Consider the following 21,159-nt stretch of genomic DNA (forward strand, 5'->3'; position numbering starts at 1 on the left):
GAACTTTTCTTGTCTACCTTTCTTGTCTCGGTGCTCAATACTAGCTCCTCTTTCTAGCAGAGTTTGTACCAGTTCCTCGTGACCACCAGCACAGGCAAGCGTTAGCGCTGTGTCATGATTACTCTCAGTCTGTAAAAAATTAATTGTTGATTAGTTCATTAGACAGTTAAAAATGTTAACATCAATTGCATAATATGTACATATACCAAATACACACCTACACATATACCACTCTACCGTATCAAATAATTGGATATTAAATGTTTTTCTCCCCATTAGCAGTTAACTTGTGAAATTTTTTTTTTTAATAAAGACTAATATTTGAATTTTATGGGCAATTCTTAAAGCAAGAAAAAAAGTATGATTTTCTAACCAAATGCTATTTTCAGCCACATGTTTTAAGAAATACTACTGTGGACTCACTTTCTCTTCTACACATAAATGGAGTAGCACAGACAAGATTTATTTTCCCATTCCAAACAAAAAAGGAAGGTTATTTGAAATGACAAGCAATACATGACACTGATCACTGCAGACAGAAATGATTAACTTATTGTACTGCCCGGAGAGTTTCCAGGCTAAAGTGAAGGGAAAGGATACCCAAAAAGAATCTGGCAGTCTCCCTAGAATTGAAGAGTTTGGAGAAGTGAAGGTGGCTAGAATTCATGGGGCAGACTACTGGGGAAGAAGGCGCTACATTCAGACGGTTCTCCAGAGATCCACAGAGGGCTCCCCTCGAGTCTTCAGCTGATCTCTGATCAGCACATGTGCATAAGAAAAATTATTGGAGGTCAGGGAAAGACCACTAGAAGGGGCTGAACAACACCAAGAGGTTAAACAGGGCTGGGAATGGTTTGATTCTCACAGCAGAGCAGAAAGACCCTCAAAACACACAGAATATTGAGAAGAACCTCAGCCATTGGGCCAAATTAGCTACTCTGGACTCAACTAAGAAAGCTGAAAAACAAGTCTTGAAATGAAAACACTACTTTCAGTTAACTGCATTCAAGGAACAAAACCCATAAAAAGTCAAAGGAACAAAAAATATACATAAGATATAGAGTACTTTGAAACACAAAGACCTATAATTGAGACATGATGACACTGTTAATATATAGTTTACTTCTGACCTCTACCAATGATAGGGACGAATATTGGATTTACCAGTGGACATACTCTATTATGGTTTAAATACTTATTTAGTGAGTTAAGTCCTCACGTTTTTATTACTGTAAGCTGGTGCTATACAAAAAAGTTAACTACTAGCCATATGTGGCTATTAGTACTTGAAATACGGCTAGAGTGACTCAGGAACTGAATTTTAAATTTTATTTAATTTTTTAACTTAAAAACTGATAATTTGGTTATTAGAAACCTTTTCTGTATGTCTGGGGCAAATTAAATAATGATATCTACTTTTTCAGTCATTTAATCACATCTAAATGCAAATCAAGTACTTCCAATGAAGTTACATTGAGATATATATTTAAAAATAGAGTGGGAAGCCATCTGGATTTGCCCAGTATGGAGGTGGTTTCTGGGATGAGAGGCTTTTGGTGCTAAAGTCAGGAAAGTTTATGACTTATGATTTGACCACTCTAACCTGTAAGTATAACATGCACAATAATTTTGAAGACCTCAGTATGAAGTAAAAGGGTAAAATACCTCAGTAACTTTTTAGTATTGATTATATGTTTAAACAATATTATGGATATATTATGTGGAATATAGCCTTAAAATTAATTCCTATTTCTTTTTGCTTTTTTTAAATGTGGCTACCAGAAAATGTGCAATTATGTATCTGTCACCCTCATGGGACTATCTATTCCTGGAAGGTAATGAATATGTCTTATTTATGCATTCTCTACCTTAGTGATGTCTTGCCTAGGAAACAATAGATGAGAAATAAGTTGAACAAATGACAGTAGCTATAAGGGTAATAGAATCAAAGACTATCGCTAATTAAAATAAGACTACATATGATATATATATATATATATATAGTCATATAATAAATGCAAAAAGGATAGGCATAATCTCCTACAAGTTCAGTAACTCTAAAAACCAAGCTCCATTATAAAAAACTGAGTAACAAGACACAAAAGGAAAAAAATAGAATCAAGAAATAAGAAAAAGCCTACTAGTCAGGGATGAAGACGGAGATTGCAAAACCTGCTCTGCAAAAGAGGCTGGCAGAGAACAGAGCTACTGACTGCAGAGATCAGGGATGGACTTGCCCCAAGGGAGAGACGCACCAACTACAACAATGGAGAAGGACATGAATACTTAAAAGAGTGACAGCTCTGATTGTGTTATAGTATTTGATGTTCATTTCAGGCCTATAAGGAAGGAATTATTGTGTCTGACTTTAGAGAAATGGAGACAAATGTCAGAGAAATAACCTAATGGTCACACAGGCTAATGAGTGATAAAGATTGGTATTAAAAAAACCAAGAGGATCTTGGGTAACAAAATGCTGCTTACCCTATAACATCACAGCACAGCGCTAAGGCACAGCCAACTGAGAGAAGCATAATATTAAGTCTAACTGTATTACTGCACTCTCTATGTTACCGTACAGACTATCAGTAGAAGAGTCATCTTTATGATGACGAGTCAACTTTACCAAGTTTATAAGTTTTCTAAAAGTTTTCTGGGGGTTAAAGAGTTATTTAGGAAACCGGTGTCACTCTTAATAGAGAATGAAGAGACAAAGTTTCAAAAAAGACACAAAGTTTCAAAAAAGAGACAAAGTTGTATGCTTACACATGAAAAGTTTTAGAGAATCAGTAAAATTGGTTTTTTTTCCACATTATAAAATATCAATTCAGTTGACATTTATTCAGCACCTTTTACAGTCAAAGTACTCTACAAGGAACTCCAGGGCTGACAAAGGTAAAAGAGTCTCTGCTTACTAGAAGTTTACAGGTACTGTACAAAGGAAATTTAGGTTCAAACTAAGAGAGAAATGTGAATAATTTATGAGTTGGAGGAAAAAATATTTAAAGCTGAGGAGGGTGGTTGGTTAGTCAAATTCCTTGGGGAACTTAAAAGTAGGTCACTTCACTTTATTTCTACATTAAGGGTAAATTAAAGCAGCTAATACTTTACAACAACCTATTAGAACAATAAAGAAGAACAAAGTTAAAGGTCCTGAAATGAGACTTTCACCCCCTCAAATACACACCTACCCATTCCCAAAATAGTAAGACATATCCTGATTTGCAATACATCAAGAAACAATTTAACTAAAGTAGGAATTTGGGTTAAAATTAGCTACTGACAAGATATACATATATATATGTGTGTGTGTGTGTGTGTGTGTGTGTGTGTGTGTTTGAATATTTTTAATCTAGGAAATGAAATACAGGCAATGATTTTCTATAAAGTAAAGTAACACTGAATTTACATTATACTGGTTACTAAGTCACATTCTTGGTCATATATTGAGAGAAATCTGGAAAGAAGAGCTTTGTTAAGAGCTTTCCAGGTTTATAGTCTAAAGAAAATTTTCATTTAGCTCATAATATCATGAAATATACCATTCTGTATCATAGTATGTTGTTATGATGATTCAGGCTTATATGTCACCAGGAATGATTACACAATTTTCTAAGAGGAAAAAAAAAAAGAATCATAAGACAAATGCAATATTAAAGGAAAAGGCAACTTTTAATGAGTTGGAATGTAATTGAAAAAATATATCTGAACTATAAAAAAGGAAATTTATTAAATTACTTTGAAAGCTGTTAGAATTTAAAGAGATGAACACTTGTAGACCTCCACAATCCCAAACATCTCATTCTCTAACTATATCAGGGGTCATATGTAAGATTAAAAAGGATAGCACTTTAGGGCATTCAATGAGACAAATCAGTAAGATAGTAACAACCCACTTAAAACATTTCATATAAACAAGTAGAAATAGGTGCATTTTAATGTAGAATGCTTTAATGGCAGATTATTACATATTACTATCAATTCATTTTATTCTGGTCTCCTTAATTTCTCTCATTAAATCATGATGAAACTATTTTCCAAGATGCAAAGACAGGAAAAAGAGAGAAGTACCAAATGATGTTTATACCACTAAAGGTAAAACATAGTTTTACAATTTCAGTCTTGGTATGTATTTACCTTCTTTAAAATACAATAGATATATGCTAATTATTAAAAACAGGAAAAAAGTCAAAATTACATTAGAAAGTTTTTACTTTTTCTGTTTTTGAGATATACTGCAATCAGTTACCCCAAGTTTAAGGAAAGCCTTCAGAAATTTGAGAAAAAAGTGTCAAGTAGTTTAGAACTGGAACACAAGTCCAGTTCATGCCAGAACACAGGTTTTAGAACTCATGAACAGAACAGCTAATTCTTTCTCACTTTTAGTGTCTAGTAGAGTTAGTTAAGGAGAAGGCAATGGCACCCCACTCCAGTACTCTTGCCTGGAAAATCCCATGGACGGAGGAGCCTGGTAGGCTGCAGTTCATGGGGTCGCTGAGTGGGACATGACTGAGTGACTTCACTTTCAATTTTCACTTTCATGCCTTGGAGAAGGAAATGGCAACCCACTCCAGTGTTCTTGCCTGGAGAATCCCAGGGATGGGGGAGCCTAGTGGGCTGCCGTCTTTGGGGTAACACAGAGTTGGACACAACTGAAGCAACTTAGCAGCAGCAGCACAGTTAATTAAAATTTAATATAATAATATATAGAAAATATTTAATTAATTCAGGGGATTCAACTCTGTCAACCAGATTTACTGTTTCATATAAAACCATTGCTCTTAAAAATCTCTACAGGATTCCTATCTACATGTTTCTATATCTAGAGTATACAGGTATAAGTTTTATTTTATCACTTAAGCAAAATAAAAATAGAGAGCAGAGAGCTATGTTATCAGAATATATAGTAAAACAGTCCCAAATAATCACTTCAAACTATCATTTATTGATGTTTGCTAAAATAAATTCTGGTACCAGGACAGTGTATGGTATTAGTAGTCTTAAAAGTCTGGAAAATATCTAAACAATTCAATAAAACCATTACATGAGAGGCAAAGAGCCTGTGGCACAAACACCAAGAACGTAAGATTTGAGGACTCATAAAGAATGCAAACTTGTTATCTTTTGCACTCTTTAAGGGCCAGAAATTAAATGGAACAACTAAGCCTGTGTGCCTACAGACAATGCTCTGCAACAAGCGACGCTACCACAATGAGAAGCCCACACACTGCAAGTAAAAGCAGTCCCCAATCACTCCAACTAGAGAAAGACTGAATAGTACAGCAATGAAGACCAAGCGTAACAAAAAATAAATAAGTGAATAAATGAAATCAGATATTAGTCCCCAACTATAATGATCAACTAAACAACCATTTCCCAAGAATCATTAGCATTTCTAAAGGTTTGTGTGTGTTAGTCACTCAGTCATGTACAACTCTTTGTGACAGGCTTCTCTGTCCATGGAATTCTCCAGGCAAGAATACTGGAGTGGGCTGCGATTCCTTTCTCCAGGGCATCTTCCCGACCCATGGATGGAACCCAGGTTTCCTACATTGCAGGCAGAATCTTTAACGTCTGAGTCACCATGGAAGCCCCAAAATGAAACGTACTGAAGCATTAAAAATTAAACTTCTTCTGTTCTTCCTTAAAACTTGTGATAAATATGTGGTACGACCTAAGAAATATGCTAAAACAATGCAAAGATTAAACACACAGGACAGCTTGTTATCTAGGCAGATTCATTTTTTAGATTCTAGACCCAGAGTGTTTGTTCATTTGAAAGCTGGCTGCACTAAAAATTGGCTTTTAGGTTAAGACCTCTCTCCTCACCTGTAAAATGGGAATAGTAACAGTACCTGCTTCATGGTACTGTTATAAAGATTAAGTTAAAGAAGTAAGTATATGTAAAGTGTTAAAAACAAAAAGTTTAAGTTTTGTTAAATAAACACATGAAGGAATCAATTATTAGAGAACTTTTAATCTTTCACGGTAGAAGAATCTTGGTACTTTTTCATCATATCACCTGTCTATAATAGCACAGTACTGTCACACATAAATCAAAATATGCACAATGTAAAATCTCATGGCATTTGTATTTGAGAATCTAGTAAAAACTTCAGATGGTTTAAGCACCAAAGAATCTTATATATACCACTTTAAGTAACTTCTTGGTCTCATAAAAACTAGTAAATTTTAAAAAGCAACACTGAAAGTTAAAGGAAAAGTGGTAAGCAATGATTTCTGAATATTAATTCTGTACTATGTGTTCCAAAACATGTAATGCAAGGAATTTCTAATACCTAACTATTCAGTTATGATAAACTTCAAGAAAAGTATTGTAACTCAAATTAGTCTAACCCATCTGAAAAACCTCAAGTAAAGAAGCAGATTTTTAAGGCGCCATAGTCAAATGTTTTAAAATAAAAATGTGTACTATATTTAGAATGTATGTTGTATTTTAAATTTTAATATTTTAAAAGTATTTTTATGCAGCTTCTCAGAAATTAATTTATGCTGGCTAAGTGGTAAAGTTAGATATTTCATTATAATAATCTTAAAATTCAATAAATTTATGATCATACTTAATGGACCTTTTCTGGGGCTGTTTTAGTTTAAAGCATTAAAAAATAATCCTTTTATATTTTGCTGAAGTTTTATTTTTACTTATGGACCAATTTTTGATCCCATAAAAACTAGAAAAAATACTTCTGGTTAAAACATTAACAGATTCAGAGCAAAACAGACTGAAGAAAATAATGCAAATTCAATAAAAAGTTCAATCTAATTCTATAATGCAATCCTTAAGAAATGTAAACCATTGTGGTTCATCAAATGAATGTCTTTTTCTTTTTTTAATGAAAAATGAGGCTTATAGTATGGTATCTGGAAGGGTACCATTGAAGTTAAACAAACCTAAGTTTGACTACCAGCCCCACCACTTCTTAGTTAAATGAAGTGATTGTAAGCCCAATTCTTAATGGCTCTCTTAGCCTCAATTTTTTCATCTGGAAAATGGGGTTTTAGGAGTAGCTACTCATATGTGTAGTCTGAAGATTAAATAAGGTTATTCCTTAAAAATAGCCCCTGACAATTTTAAGTGCTCAAAACAAAACAACAAAAAAAAGTTAGCTCTTATAATAAGAAAAGCAAGTAAGAACAAATTAAATTCCTTTTCCACAGTATTACCAAGAAACATTTTAATGAAAAGGAACCTTCATTTTCAATAGCTTAATAGTACAGCCCCTTAATGGTGCAATGATACACACACACACTTTCTCTCTCCCTGTCTCCTTCCCTAAAACTGATATTTATAAAGAACTGATCATTTATAAAACAAGTTTTATAATGTACACCACCACTCTCATACTAGTCTCTCTATCAGGTACTAACCAAGACACAAAACTAAATAAACTGCAAACATTTCTCAGTCCTGAAGAAAGCCACATACCCTTATCTCCTTCAGCAATCTTGTAAGGTAGGCCTCTTGGCATTACTTCAGGAAGAAACACAAGCTATCCTTTCTTCCCAACCTCACTTTGCTCTGAGGTTTCATGGTTAAGTGAATGTTTTAAAGTAACTTTTTTTTAAAAACAATTTAACAGGTGTTATATACACAGACACACAGACTTACTACATACTTCTGTCAGCAAGATCAGAATTTTCAAAAACAATATAAATGCAACTGAGTATATATATGATATTAAATGGAATCCAATATGAATTTTAAAGTACAGCTTCTAATTAAAGTTTAGATAAAATACACAAATCTTAAGTTCTGTCTCTTAACATCCTCTTCTAAAGTTTAACAAAAAAAGATTACTTGGTGACTGTGGAAACCAAATCTTCACAGTAATTATCAGTAAAAATCTGTGCTTGGAATTTTATTGCTTTAAATGTGGATTTTGTAATTTATACTTGTCGCTCAAGTCTTTGCCCGGAGACATTGCAGTCTAGGACGATTTAAATCACTGATGAAAGTTTCACAATGATATAATGCAATTAGAGCTGTCGCTCCTGGGTGTGGACTTACCTGCGCGTCAATGTCAATGGCAGGGTAGATAGGAAGCATGGCTGAAGGAGAGATGATAGGGCTTGGAGTTGGAGTCTGAGGTTGGGAAATGGAAGCAGCGATACTGTGGGTAGGAGTGTTTGACATTGCAGATGCTCTTCCACTGACTGCTGTTGGACAAAATAACTGCACTTAATAAGGGTGAAACACTGTTAGGTAACAGCAAGATATAATTATTAGAAAATAGTTAAAGATATTTAAAAACAAAATATCTACAGAGAGACTGCCATAGCACTAATAACTCACTTTCCTGGTTATTTCTGACATTAGACACAGAGCAAAATTTAAATATATATTGAAAGTAACCCATTTGCTAAACAATAATCCATGTGTAAAACAAATTCCCCTCTTATGGTATGTAATCATAAAACTTTAGTTCAAAATAACCCTGAAAACAAAAATATTTTTATGAATTAAAAGTAATATATATGCAAACGGTTATCCATATGTCTTCTTAATCAGAAAAGGAATAAAAGTTAAAATAGTCAAGTTCAGAAGGAGAAAATGTAACTTTTACCTGCTAATTTCACACCTCATAGTCTAGAACTAATGAAAGTAATATCACTGGGGATATTCACTATGGACTATTTAAAATACTTCCTATATTAGCTGTAGACAGGGGGTAGTCCTCAGTATGACAGTATGTATATATATAAATTTGATCCTCACACAGAAACAGTTTCTCACGTGCAAAAATTATTCTGAAGGAGGCAAAATGACCACCAATCAATCAAGCAATCACACTGGACTTAGAAGGATGAAATTAAAAGATTAGGGTAGAAATAAATGCATGCATGCAACCATCCCTCAAATGTAGATTACTGTTAGTTCTTATAAGTGTAATTTTGCCATGATATTATTTTCATCAAAAATAAGTAAATTAAGAAGGGGCTAATAGGTCAGTACTCAGGTAGGAGAATTTCAAGATGGTAGCAGTTGAGGGTACTTTACTCCCTCTTCAACTGACTTTTGGAGTTGACATGTGAATATCAATCATTTCCCCCCTTACTGAAAATGCGAATCTTGAATGATCGACAGTAGTGTGGATGTAAGTTACCAACGTAGTTATCAACTACATCAGACAGAAAACAATCATGAATTCAAAACTGGATCTGAAACTAGCAAGAGGTTATTTATGATCCTACCAAGAACAAAACTGAAATTGACCTTATTATAATAATTATAAACATTACTGTCAATTAAAAAAAATCTATTTTACATGAAATCCTCAGTTCAGGCACAAACATACACTATACATTATAGCAACACACATTCTATAATTATACATTTTTAAGTCCACTTAAAAGCCAAAAGAAAAACAAAGGAGGAAACAAAACAAAACAAATAAAACATACTCTTCAAGTCCTTAGGGATCCAGATCAAAAGAAAAGGGTATGTACTAATTTATTAATCACCTAATGACCTTGATATTGTTACTCCATGCTGGTAGTTTTGTATGTTAAGAAAAAGATCAAGACAATTCAAATGTACACATTTTAGATAAAAATTTCAAAACCATATAAAATCTATGGCTCTTAAAATAGATTCCATAGTCTCCTTTGATTAGATATTCACAAATGAAAATGCTAACCTAAACACAAAATTAGCTTAAACGGAATGAACAATCTGCTCAAAAAACTAATTTTTACTTCATGATACTAAACAACAAAAAAATCTCAGCTTTATCATTAAATGGCTAAATTATAATTTATATTTCAACTAGAGTAAGTTCTTCTAAAGAACATATTAAATTGGTTTTATTTTTGGTCAAGGAGATAGGAAAAATCAATTTCCTCTTATCACTTCCCTTCAGGTACCCATGAAATTGCTGTACTAAAACTGAGTAACTGAGTAACTGCCTGTCACTCATCCATTCTCTACAATTAAAATTAATAACTAAATATGTAGGTACCTGAAGGAACTACGGTACAGATCAGATCTTTACATGTAGAACTTCATTAGCGTTAAGAGTTCAGAGAGGTTTTAACAACAGGTAAGGAAAGAGGAGATCTTGAGAGCACAGCAAAGCAAGGTGTTAAGACTGGTTAAACAGGGAACTGATCTTGCTTTAGCTAGTAGAGAAACCAGGGAAGATAGATGATCTTGGCCAGCCAAGTGCTAGATAAAAAGTGACTGAACCTTATAAGAGCATCTAATAAACTGGGACTAATGAATAAAGGGCAGAGATTATGCATAAAGAAAAAAGAAAGACAAGACTAAGCCTAATGAAGTTGTAAGATATTTAAAAATCCAAAGAAATGGAAATGGTTATTAGTCAACTGAAGTAACAAGTACTACCACAGAAAAAGGGTAAAGAAATGCTGTGGAAGTGAGTGCATACGTGTATGTTTGTGCATGTGTACATGCATGATGCAGGGATGGGTTGCAGGGACGTAGCTGGTGGCGTTTAATCCTGTTGTTTATTCTGGCCATCTCTCCTCTCCCCATATAAATGAGAATAAACAAGCAAAGTATTTTTATAATATGACAAGTATTTGTCATACTTCCTGAAAAGTTTTATACTTTAAAAAATTTTTATAGGAAGATACCTGTAATACAGGGAGAATTTAATTATTTTTGTTTGGTAAACAAATCACAGAAAAACTACTTTACAAGCCTCCAATGATTCTGACTGGCATAAAAATTATACAATTGGCAAATCATTATTGATAACTATGCCCAAGAACATCAGGTAAATTCTGATAGCATATCAAAATTTTAAAAATATTCATTGGTATGCAATGTCCATTATTCATTTAATTGAATAAATAACTCAATTCTATACATTCTTTGGTAGTTCAATTTACATAATAGAAAGAATACCATTATGAGCTAAATGAATGGTCATGAAAGAAATATCAAATTTGGGATCTGGAGCTGATGATGTTTGCTTCAGTTTTCATAATATATCTACTGTTTTTAAAATTACATTCCCAATTATTATAAACAGCTAATGGTGATTGGTAGTAATTTTCAAATATATAAAAAAATTTATACTTAACACAAGAATCTTTGTTGTTCTTACTAATGATTAATAGCATTTTTTTATGATGTAGTTACTGGACCCTCTAAGATCAGCAGAAATTTTCATTCCACATATCACTGTTGAGGTGATACTAGAAGAGAACTGGGAAACTTTTGATTTTAATTTCTAAGTACAAAATCTGTCTCATTAGTTGGTTTCTTAGTTTCTTAATGTTACCTACTAAATATCTCATATATGCCTGCTCTTCACATCAATCATATACAACTCTTTGAGATCCTAAAGACTGTAGCCCAGCAGGCTCTGTCCATGGGATTCTACAGGCAAGAACACTGGAGTGGTTGCCATGCCCTCCTTCAGGGGATCTTCCCAACCCAGGGATCGAACCCACATCTCCTGCACTGCAGATGGATTCTTTACCGCTGAATAATCAGGAGGCCCAACCAAATATCTCACCACTATACAACTTAGTTTTCTCTTATTCTTTTAGAAAATTAAAAGTTAAATTATATATAATCTCACTATCATATATAATGCTACTTAAACATAGTTTCAAAAATTCAACCATCCTTTAAATATAAACCAAAGAATTAAAAAGGGAGAAGAGAGCAGATAAAAATGATCAAAATTCACCTATTTAATCCCTTTGTTTTCCCGTTTCTTTCTTTTCTGGTTCATTTTTTTTTTTTTAATGGAAAAAAATGTCCTTTTCAGTATAGTATTCTTATGGTTCATAACCCTGTGAAATCTCATTCTACTAGTTTGTTATAAAACTCATGAAAAATATTCAATAAGTAAATAGAACTAGAACCACTGAAACAACTTATTTTATTTTTTTTTGCCAATGACACTAATTAAAATGTTAAAAAAATTCTCTGGCTACCCAGTTAAAGACGTATCATTTATGATACTGTCAGGGGACTACTCCTCTCCATAATACAATTACAATTAGAAAGAAACTACACATTAACATTCATAAAGGATAAATCACTGACATACTATATAATCAAATCTTATTTGGTTTGGTACTTTTTTAGTGTTGTAAAAGTATTTACATTCTTTTTTAAAATATTCATCAGATTTGAAGTCTGATCCATCAGAACATAAAGTATTTCTGTTCACAAATAAGATTTCTGATGTATCCTACTAGTTTTGCAGTTCAACTTCTATCAATACCCCAGTTTATTGTGTGAATACAGAAGGAAAAAAGCCAAAATTCTATCAGTATTCTTAACTTAGAAAAAACACAAGAAACAAACAAAAAATGAAACATCAACCCGACTACCAAAAAACCTAGATTCCCAGCCTACCCACCTAAGCCAGAAAGTTTCAGCCACTTGCACTGAATGAGCTAATTTTTAATTTGACCTGTATCCATCTGAGAACTTCTGAGATCGAAATAATATTTCTAAAGATATACATGGGTCAAGAGTCCAGAAATAGTTCTCAAGTTGGGTAACGGCAAAAAATTCTGGCACACTCTTACTCGCCTTAAGCAAATCATATTTGATACCTGCTCATAACAATATAAACCCACCTGCCATGATGTCATCCAGCGTGTCATTGAGGGTCTGAGCAGGGCTGGCTACCATTAACCCTTGTTGTGTTTCTGTCAGAATTCCTTGCCCCAGCCCTGCCAACTGTGCTTGGCCCAGTACTGGCTGTCCAACTATCACTCCTTGCAGTTCTGTAAGATTTGCGATGGACCCTGGAGGCAAGGGACCTGCCGCCAGAGGCAAAGCTTGAGGCATGGCCAGAGGCTGGATTGGTGCAAAACCCATCTGAGCAGCAGTTTGCTGGGGTTCATCTTTAAGCAAAATGGGATCCACTTGCTGTAACCGTGCATAGTCTCCCTCGGAAAGCTGCTCTCCAACCCCAACCGGAGTCAGCAGTCCCAGATGTTGGCAAGACTGTTGCTGCTGCTGCTGAAGTTGAATTCTTTGAGCTTTAACCTCTAGATACTGCTTTTTTAGCTGCTGCTGCGTTTTCAGTTGTAACTCTCGTTCTACTTTCTGTAGTTCCTCCAAAATCTTTTGTTTCTTCTGGATTTGTTCCTCCCTTGTTTTGTTCAGCTCCTCGATCTTCTCCTTGGTAAGCTGGTCAGCATGAGCCAGTTCCAACGACTGCAGCTGTGCATTCTTTTCTATGGCTTCTTTTATCCTCTGTTCCAGTTCTGTTAACTTTCCCTGAGCCTCTTCTACAATGCTCTCTGGAGACTGATTGGTGATGTAACCCTGTACATCCTGGCTGTTTGCTGGCAAATGGCTGCTGGACTTTTGTTTAGAAGCAGCTGTGTGAAAAAGAAACCCCCTCAGAAGTGCACATGAATGGCATCCTCATTACAGAGTTACTGTTGGGAGGTTTAGTGCCAACAGTTATGCACCAAGTTATTATATCCACAGAAGGTGAAAATGCATTGTTAAGGAGTTAAAAACAAATCCACCTTCTTTATCATAAATATAAAATGTATGTATTTTATGTGCATAGAATAATCTTTGGGAAATCAATTTCAGAATTTTAAAAATATCACATGGCTAAAATTAGACAATAGAGGGATGCAGATTTGTGATATCAAAGTGGTACAATTAAAATAAAATCTAAGACTATGTGTAGATAGATACTTCATCTGATCATAAAGATGTAAAAACTTATCATAAGAACAGAAAAATAATGCTAAATTATTATGATGTAGAGAAAACTTAAACTTCTAAGTCAAGGTTTTTCTACATTTAATAATCTGTGCCTTTTAAACACACACACATACACACAAAGAGTACTCAAACCACTGAGAAGTACCAGGAAATTAAAATTCAACTAAAATAAATATTTGTTGGGGCCTACCATCTTCAAGACTGATAAAGGTAAGATAGAAATTCACATATTCATAAAGCTACTTGGCCAGTAGACAACTGGAATTCAGTTTCCCTGGAAGAAAAGATGCTTAACTATGACATTCATCATATCTTCCAACAGCCAGGTGAATAAATGTATCTGGCTATCGGTATAGCAATCATTTGCTTGGTATACCAACTGAAAAAGGTGCCAAGGCTCTAGACTGGTAGCAGTGATTGAAAAGAACTGGTGGAAATACTTAGTATTACTGTTGGTAAAATAATACAGGTAGCCAAAAACCAAAAAGTTAAAGCCACACTGGTTCTTCAGGTAAAACTTTCTAAAAAGAAAATCTGATTCAAACTAGTCGCTGTGTCGGGACATGACTTATGAATCATATATGATGTAACATCCACAAGTAAAATATGGACCTGAGAGTTCTAAAGAAACAAGCAACCATATCTGAAGTAACTCTGAATTCTTGGTTGAGAAAAGGTATTTCAGATATAAAATCTATATTAAACCAGTTATTCTAAAATAAAATTTAATTTTGATCTAGCTATTAATATGCCTTATATCACTATCGAAATTTCAGTAATTTACAAAAATGTCACCCGATTATACCCAGTCTAATATTTTAACATGAATAGAAATTACTAGTTATTAGAGAAAATCACAGATAATCAGAATTGCATCAAAGATGAGCATCTGAATTTCTATTAATATTTCTCATTCCAGCACAAATCCGTGCTCTCAACTATGTTCTTTCCCAATAACATGCTTCTTTCATTGTTTAAAAAAAATTTTTTATGCCAACTTAGTAAAATTCATTTCTTTGTGGAAAAATAATTTTAAATGGCTATTTTTTTTCAATCTTATCATTTTTACTTGGACAACCTGAAGGCTTTAGAAGTATAACTGACCTTTATTCCTGATGGGAAGAGTGGTGGCAACATTGGCAGGTGGTTTGTCAGGCTCCTGAGGTGGGACAACCATGGGCAGTGCTTGAACTGGTACTCGCGGAGCCTAAGACAAATAAAACTGATTATATTTCTGCCTTTCCTATACCTTCCATTAAATAATATGCTTTAAATGATTCAGTTGGTAAAGAATCTGCCTGCAATGTGGGAGACCTGGGCTCAATCCCTGGGTTGGGAAAATTCCCTGGAGGAGGTCATGGCAACCCACTCCAGTATTTTTGCCTGGAGAATCCCCATAGACAGAGGAGCCTGGTGGGCTGCAATCCATGGGGTCGCAAAGAGTCAGATATGACTGTGCGATTGGATGCCACAGAATGAAGAATAAGTTATGAAGATCCATTCAAAGTATTTTTAAACATAATCTCAGGAAACAACATATTTACTTAAAATATGCTGGTATCAAATTATTTCCATGACTTTTCTTTTTCTGGCCATACGACAAAAGTCCCATCCACTGGGACAAGGAAATCCCTCCAAGATATTTTTTTTAAACAGACTTGGAAATCAAAAGGTTATTCTGGCCATAATAAGAAAGCAAAGCAAAATGAAATCAATCTAGAACGTGAGTATTATACTGAAAGGTCATTACCCGTATTGAGTACATTATCTTTAACGAGAATTGCGTATTATAACAAAAAACAATCATTCTAGTTTAATCTGGAACTATGACTAAAAAAGGGATAAAGATAATATAATATAAAATGCTTTAGTTTAGAATCTTACCCTATTTAAATCGTGGGATGGGGGGGTTAATTGAGTGACATCTGGTGGAGGGGCTGAAAGCAAATTATTAGGATAGTCCAAAAGATAGCAAACAACGCTTGTATGACCACCTTTTGCTGCTTCTATCAACATAGTTGAGCCATCCTAAAAGAGTGAATATGGAAAGGGAAAAAACAGTTTTTCAAATTAATTTACAGAACCATTAAGGAAGATAAAGCCAACAGGTCCCAGACACATTACAGTTTCAATTTTAGTCAAGAACACTTTCCTCTAAAAAAAGAAAATGAACACATTCAGAATGTCAATACAAGTTGAACTTGTAGATAACGTGTTATGCTCAAGAGTGAAGATTAACTCACAGTGCTACCTGAAACACTTCAGTTACATACTTTTAAACGGTGAGTTGGATCTGCCCCATGAGCCAAAAGTAGTTCCACTACTGCCAGATGACCCCCTGCACAAGCCAGGGACAGTACAGTATGGTCATTATTAGCTGTGGTTCTATTCACATTTGCTCCTAAAACAGACAATCCATGAAAAATAATGTTAATAAAATAATCAAAGAGTAGAGAGAACAGGATAATGAAGCCCCACATATTCATTACCCAGCTTCAATGATTATAAACATGGCCAATCTCATTTCACATATACCCACATCCATTCTCCTCTCCCATCTTGAATTATTCTAAAATAAATCCCAAACATAATTTCATCCATAAATGTATAAGTATGCAACATTAAAAACTAAGGATAAAAATATATATTACTCAATATAATCACTGTTTTATAAAAGTAAAATATAAAATTTTATCTAAATTTTTGTATCTTCAGTGGGCAAGATGACTAAAAACCAATAAATAAATAAATAAATAAATAAATAATTCACACTGCCCTCTATGGGCCAAATAATGGAAGGAATTAACAAAAACTAGGAAGTAATAGTAGTAAAATTCTCATCTCTGATTTGCAGCACTGTGCGAGGCATGTGGGAAATGGAAAAAATAGCAGGAAGAAACTGGAATCAGATTCATTAAAATTAAACAAAGGAAGAGAAGAGATAATAACTGAAAATAATTTCATTCTTGAATACATGTGTTATTCATAAACATGTAACACAAGTGTTTAAATTGCCTAAAATAATTTGACCAATAAATTATTTCTGATTTATCAACAAACTTCAGTATTTTTGATAAAAAAGAAATGGCATATATTGCCTTTTTAATTGTATATCGTCTACATAGTCTCTCTTTATCAATGCTGAATCAAAAGTAAGATCTCTAATCTCCTATACTAAAGTTTATGAAAAAGTTTCAGCTTGAACTCATATAGTAAATACCAAAGAGATAATTTAAAGAAAGTAATAATATGCTACTTTTGTTAATAAGGATGTTGGTTTTCAAATAGAATAAATGACCATGAATAAAAATGCATTTTTGGCATATTTTTTCCATTTCAATTTTTAGCTTTTTTTGGGTGGGCTGTGCTATATTTATGATTACTTCTTTATATTTTACAAAGAAGGAAACCTAGGCCCAGGGAAATATAAATAAAGGAGAAAAGTGTCTTGCCTTCAAGTTAATCAGTGGCAGAAACTTGGCACAAAAATCCAGGTTTCAAGATAAATTATTACATAGAACAGACTTCAAGTAATCTAAACCCTCATTTACATAGAGAAATTTTTCTTTATTGAAATGTTACTCAACAAGTGTGTTACCCAGTATGACAACTCTTCATGGATGGTTCTGTGTGTTGCAGGGTATTTATCAACTACCCACTCACAAAAATCTCAGTAGCATTCCTCCATCACATGATACCCACAAAATGTCCTTTACCTCTAAATCCCTTAATACCCAAGGGCAGGGAATAGACATCTCTGGGAAAAAAATCACTGCCTTACACAAACCTACCTTTACTAATTAGGAACTGAACAGTACAAACATGGCCAGCTCGTGCAGCTTTCATTAAAGGAGTTCTTCCACCTTCAGATTCATGCTCCTGTTTAAAAAGTACAGACTTATTTGATATTTAATTTCCAGTGAACAATTATTCTTTTTCATGAAAATCAAAAGGAAAAGAATTGGACTAATTTTGGAATCTAAATATATTAAATAACGTGCTCTGAAGTAAATCAAGGAATATATTCTTTAAACTATCTAAAATTAGAAGCATGCTCTTTAGAAATATATTAAGAACTGAAATTATATTCAGTGATTGCTATACCCTTATCTGAATCCATCTAGCTAATTTTTCCTTCTCTCTCTACAAAAGGGATTGTGGAACTTGAGCAATGAATGGCACTCTAGCACAGCCCTCTCCAAACAATCAACATTATCTCCAACCACTACAAGTAATTTTCTTTTCATAAGTTTTTATCTTATCTGTATCTATTTCTAAAGTACACCACTCTCTCTTATATATTTCTCATTATTTCTATTTTACCTTCCATATTACAGTGATAATCTGAATATCTTTTTAATACTACCAATGACAAGATATTACTACAGATTTCTGGGTTTCAAAAGGATGGAGAACCAACTGCATTCTTGTGATTCAGAATATCAGCACAGGAAAAACTTTCAGGTCATACAGTATAAAGGTTTGAGAAAATTACTTTTTATAAAGCATTTTATATGTCAATCTTTTTACACTCACATCTGATGATTTTTCTCTTAAGTCATACACTAAGTTGTTTTAACTGCAATTAACTAAGTAAGATTACACTGCTGCCATGTTTCTCAGTCACTGTGGTCAACACTGGAAATATAGCCCCTAAGCTGAAGTAGGTCAAAACCTAGTAAGAAAAATAGGCACATAACTATAGCTAGAATATAACATGAATCGTAAGCTCTTCAAGAGTTGTACCAACACAGAGCCAAAAGAGACCACAATGGTAGTCTAATTTAATCTTTTCCTTTCACAAAATGAGAAGTTAAATAAATTTTAAGAAACCAGTTAATTGAGGAGCCTGTTTCTGCCTGTGTGAGTTTCTGTTATAACTATCAACTGCTACATGAAAACACACAAGTGCTCATGGTTTAACTAAAACCTACTTTTCTTACTCCCATACAGGTTAAACTGGAAGAATGCCTTTATTCCCTCACACAGAATTGCTTAATTTTTCCCTATCTCTCTGTACTCCTACTAATTTTTCCAACTGGAGGAACCTCTTTTGTTACATCATCATGGTATCTATCTTTCTAAACTTTATCCAGCCCCAAGCATAACATCTCAGATGATGTCTTCACCTCTTCTGAGCTTTCTGCTTATCCTTTCCCTATGACACCTCTTTATAATCTAAGAATGACCTCAGTATTTCACCCTTCTCACTAAAAGTTATCTGAGGGGACTCCCCTGGTGGATCAGTGGCAAAAAAATCCACTTGCCTATACAGGAGACAGGAATTCAATCCCTGATCTGGGAAGATCCCACATGCCGCAGAACAACAAAACCCCTGCACCATAACTACTCGCTTGTGCTCTAGAGCCCAGGGAGCCACAGTTACTGAGGCCTGTGCACCCTTGAGCCTGTGCCCCACAACAAGAGAAGCCTGCAATGAGAAGCCCACGTGCTGCATCTAGAGAGCATCCCCCACTTGCCATAACTAGAAAAAGACCCAGCACAGCCAAAAAATTAAATAAACAACTCTTTTAAAACAAACAAAAAAGGTATCTGAAAGAAAATACTACTTATCTTTTTAACTCCTTTATTCAATAATGCTTTGAATGGTACAGGTACAATTTATTTCCTAAACTACAGTGAAATGCCCCTAAGCAATATGTGCCTTTTTGCAACAAATCAAGAAACTTCTAAAAATAGTTAAGTACCTAAAAGAAAACTTGTACTAATTATTACCATTAATTATTAACATATCGAACAAAATTTTCCCCTTTTTGTAGGGGGAAAGGGGTACTTGACTGGATATTGCTGCTAACAAGGAAATAAGAATGGACACAAAACAGCGTAGGGAAGAAATATGACTAAATGAATAAACAATGGTGAAAAGGTGAACATAAAATTAGAAGTAAAGAAATACCTTTCATCTACAGTCTCCACAGGATTTTAAGTTAATTTCTTGTCTTAGCTTTAATTATTAAGATTTAGAAAGTGCCATGGCTTACCAGATCTGCTCCTGCCTGAAGTAAGACATCGGCTACATCAGTATGACCATTTTCACAGGCATACGTTAGTGCTGTATCCCCTGTTGCTGTTGTTGCATGAACATTAGCTCCTGCAGTTGTGTTAGACACACAGCCTTAACAAAAGAATCATAAGACACAAATGTGGATACTGAAATTTCTTTTAGAGAAGCCATATCGCCTCAGATTACACAAAATAGCCTTATTCATGTCTAGAAATAGAGGATATTGTCTGCATGTTTAAAAGCAAAAAAGAAAAAAAACTAGAAACAGACTACTGCTTAAAACTAAAACTGCAAATACTTTGAACAGTGATAAGGTAAATTATTTACTCAGAATACACACAAAAACGTACCTTTTTTTCTACACACATTCAGTGCATCATACATCAGAAAAAAGTTATTTGCATTGTAACACTTTTACTTATATGAATTATGCAAAACAAAACAAAACAAAACAAAAAAACCTCCCAAATGCAAAAATGCCTACCTGCAGCTAATAAGTATTTAACCAACTCCAAATGACCCTCTTGAGCAGCTTCCATTAAAGGGGTAGAACACCCCAGTTCTATATCAGCTCCTGCCTTAATTAAAAAGTCTGCCACTTCCAGAAAGCCTCCACAGCAAGCCAAAGTCAAGGCAGTTTCTTGAGTTTCTTCTGTCTGTGCATTGATATTTGCTCCTAAAATATATTTAAAGAAAGTCACTAACTTATTCCAGAGATAAGCAAAGAATGGTTATTTCCTAATAAACTATATTTCAAAAACGAACATTTATATTACTTTACTAAATGATAAAGTGCTTCTCCCCCCACTTCAAGAGGCAGTTAAAAATAAAGAAAACTATCAAAACCACATCCATGAGTCCATATTTGATATACACTGCTGGAATAAGATTCAACCAGAGGAGTTGATACAAGTCATGTGGTTTAAGGACTTAGGAAAAATAAAACGTAGTCCCTTGTTATAAAGATCCAAAATAATGATGGTAAAGATGTTGATGAAAGTAACATATAATATTTAACATGCTATTATTTGTCAGGCAATATTTAATGCATTTTACATATTTTTATTAGCTCCATTTTTGCATCTAAGGAAATGAGATTAATTAACTTGTCCAAGGTCACAACAACATTATCATCACTACTACCACCATCACTACACCTAACACTTAACTGTACAATATGACAAAAATGTCCTAATAGCTTTATACATATCTATAAACTCACAATAACACTAGAGATGATAATTTTTAAGGCACAGAAAGTTAGAAATATATAACCTACAACCCTACCCCACTCCCAGTGTTCTGTTTTTATTCACACAGAACACAAAGGCTCTGAAAGCCCTTAAATAATAAAGAAGTATATTTAATTTTATTTAGCACAGTATGGGAGTTATTTTAGCACCTCATTATGAATCTACTGGAAAGATGAAAT

At 33.9% G+C, this 21,159-nt stretch overlaps 1 protein-coding gene across 11 annotated transcripts in view; it reads right to left on the reverse strand.

The window, feature by feature from the left end:
- The window catches only part of ANKRD17 (ankyrin repeat domain 17), a 169,294-nt gene that overhangs the window by 57,643 nt on the left and 90,492 nt on the right, over positions 1 to 21,159 (reverse strand). For 4 of the 11 annotated variants that reach the window (XM_015096558.4, XM_060417192.1, XM_027971065.3 and 1 more), the window contains exons 9-17: positions 20,212 to 20,403; positions 19,705 to 19,838; positions 17,494 to 17,581; positions 15,976 to 16,103; positions 15,587 to 15,730; positions 14,807 to 14,909; positions 12,589 to 13,341; positions 8,030 to 8,178; positions 18 to 129 (exon numbers count right to left, since the gene is read on the reverse strand). In XM_015096558.4, the coding sequence (XP_014952044.3) occupies positions 18 to 129; positions 8,030 to 8,178; positions 12,589 to 13,341; positions 14,807 to 14,909; positions 15,587 to 15,730; positions 15,976 to 16,103; positions 17,494 to 17,581; positions 19,705 to 19,838; positions 20,212 to 20,403 (1,803 nt within the window). The remainder of the gene's footprint in view (positions 1 to 17; positions 130 to 8,029; positions 8,179 to 12,588; positions 13,342 to 14,806; positions 14,910 to 15,586; positions 15,731 to 15,975; positions 16,104 to 17,493; positions 17,582 to 19,704; positions 19,839 to 20,211; positions 20,404 to 21,159) is intronic. The other 7 variants (XM_027971064.3, XM_060417189.1, XM_060417191.1 and 4 more) reach the window with 3 other exon arrangements.

This window comes from Ovis aries, chromosome 6 (genome assembly GCF_016772045.2).
Source record: "Ovis aries strain OAR_USU_Benz2616 breed Rambouillet chromosome 6, ARS-UI_Ramb_v3.0, whole genome shotgun sequence".
NCBI classification, from domain to species: Eukaryota; Metazoa; Chordata; class Mammalia; order Artiodactyla; family Bovidae; genus Ovis; species Ovis aries.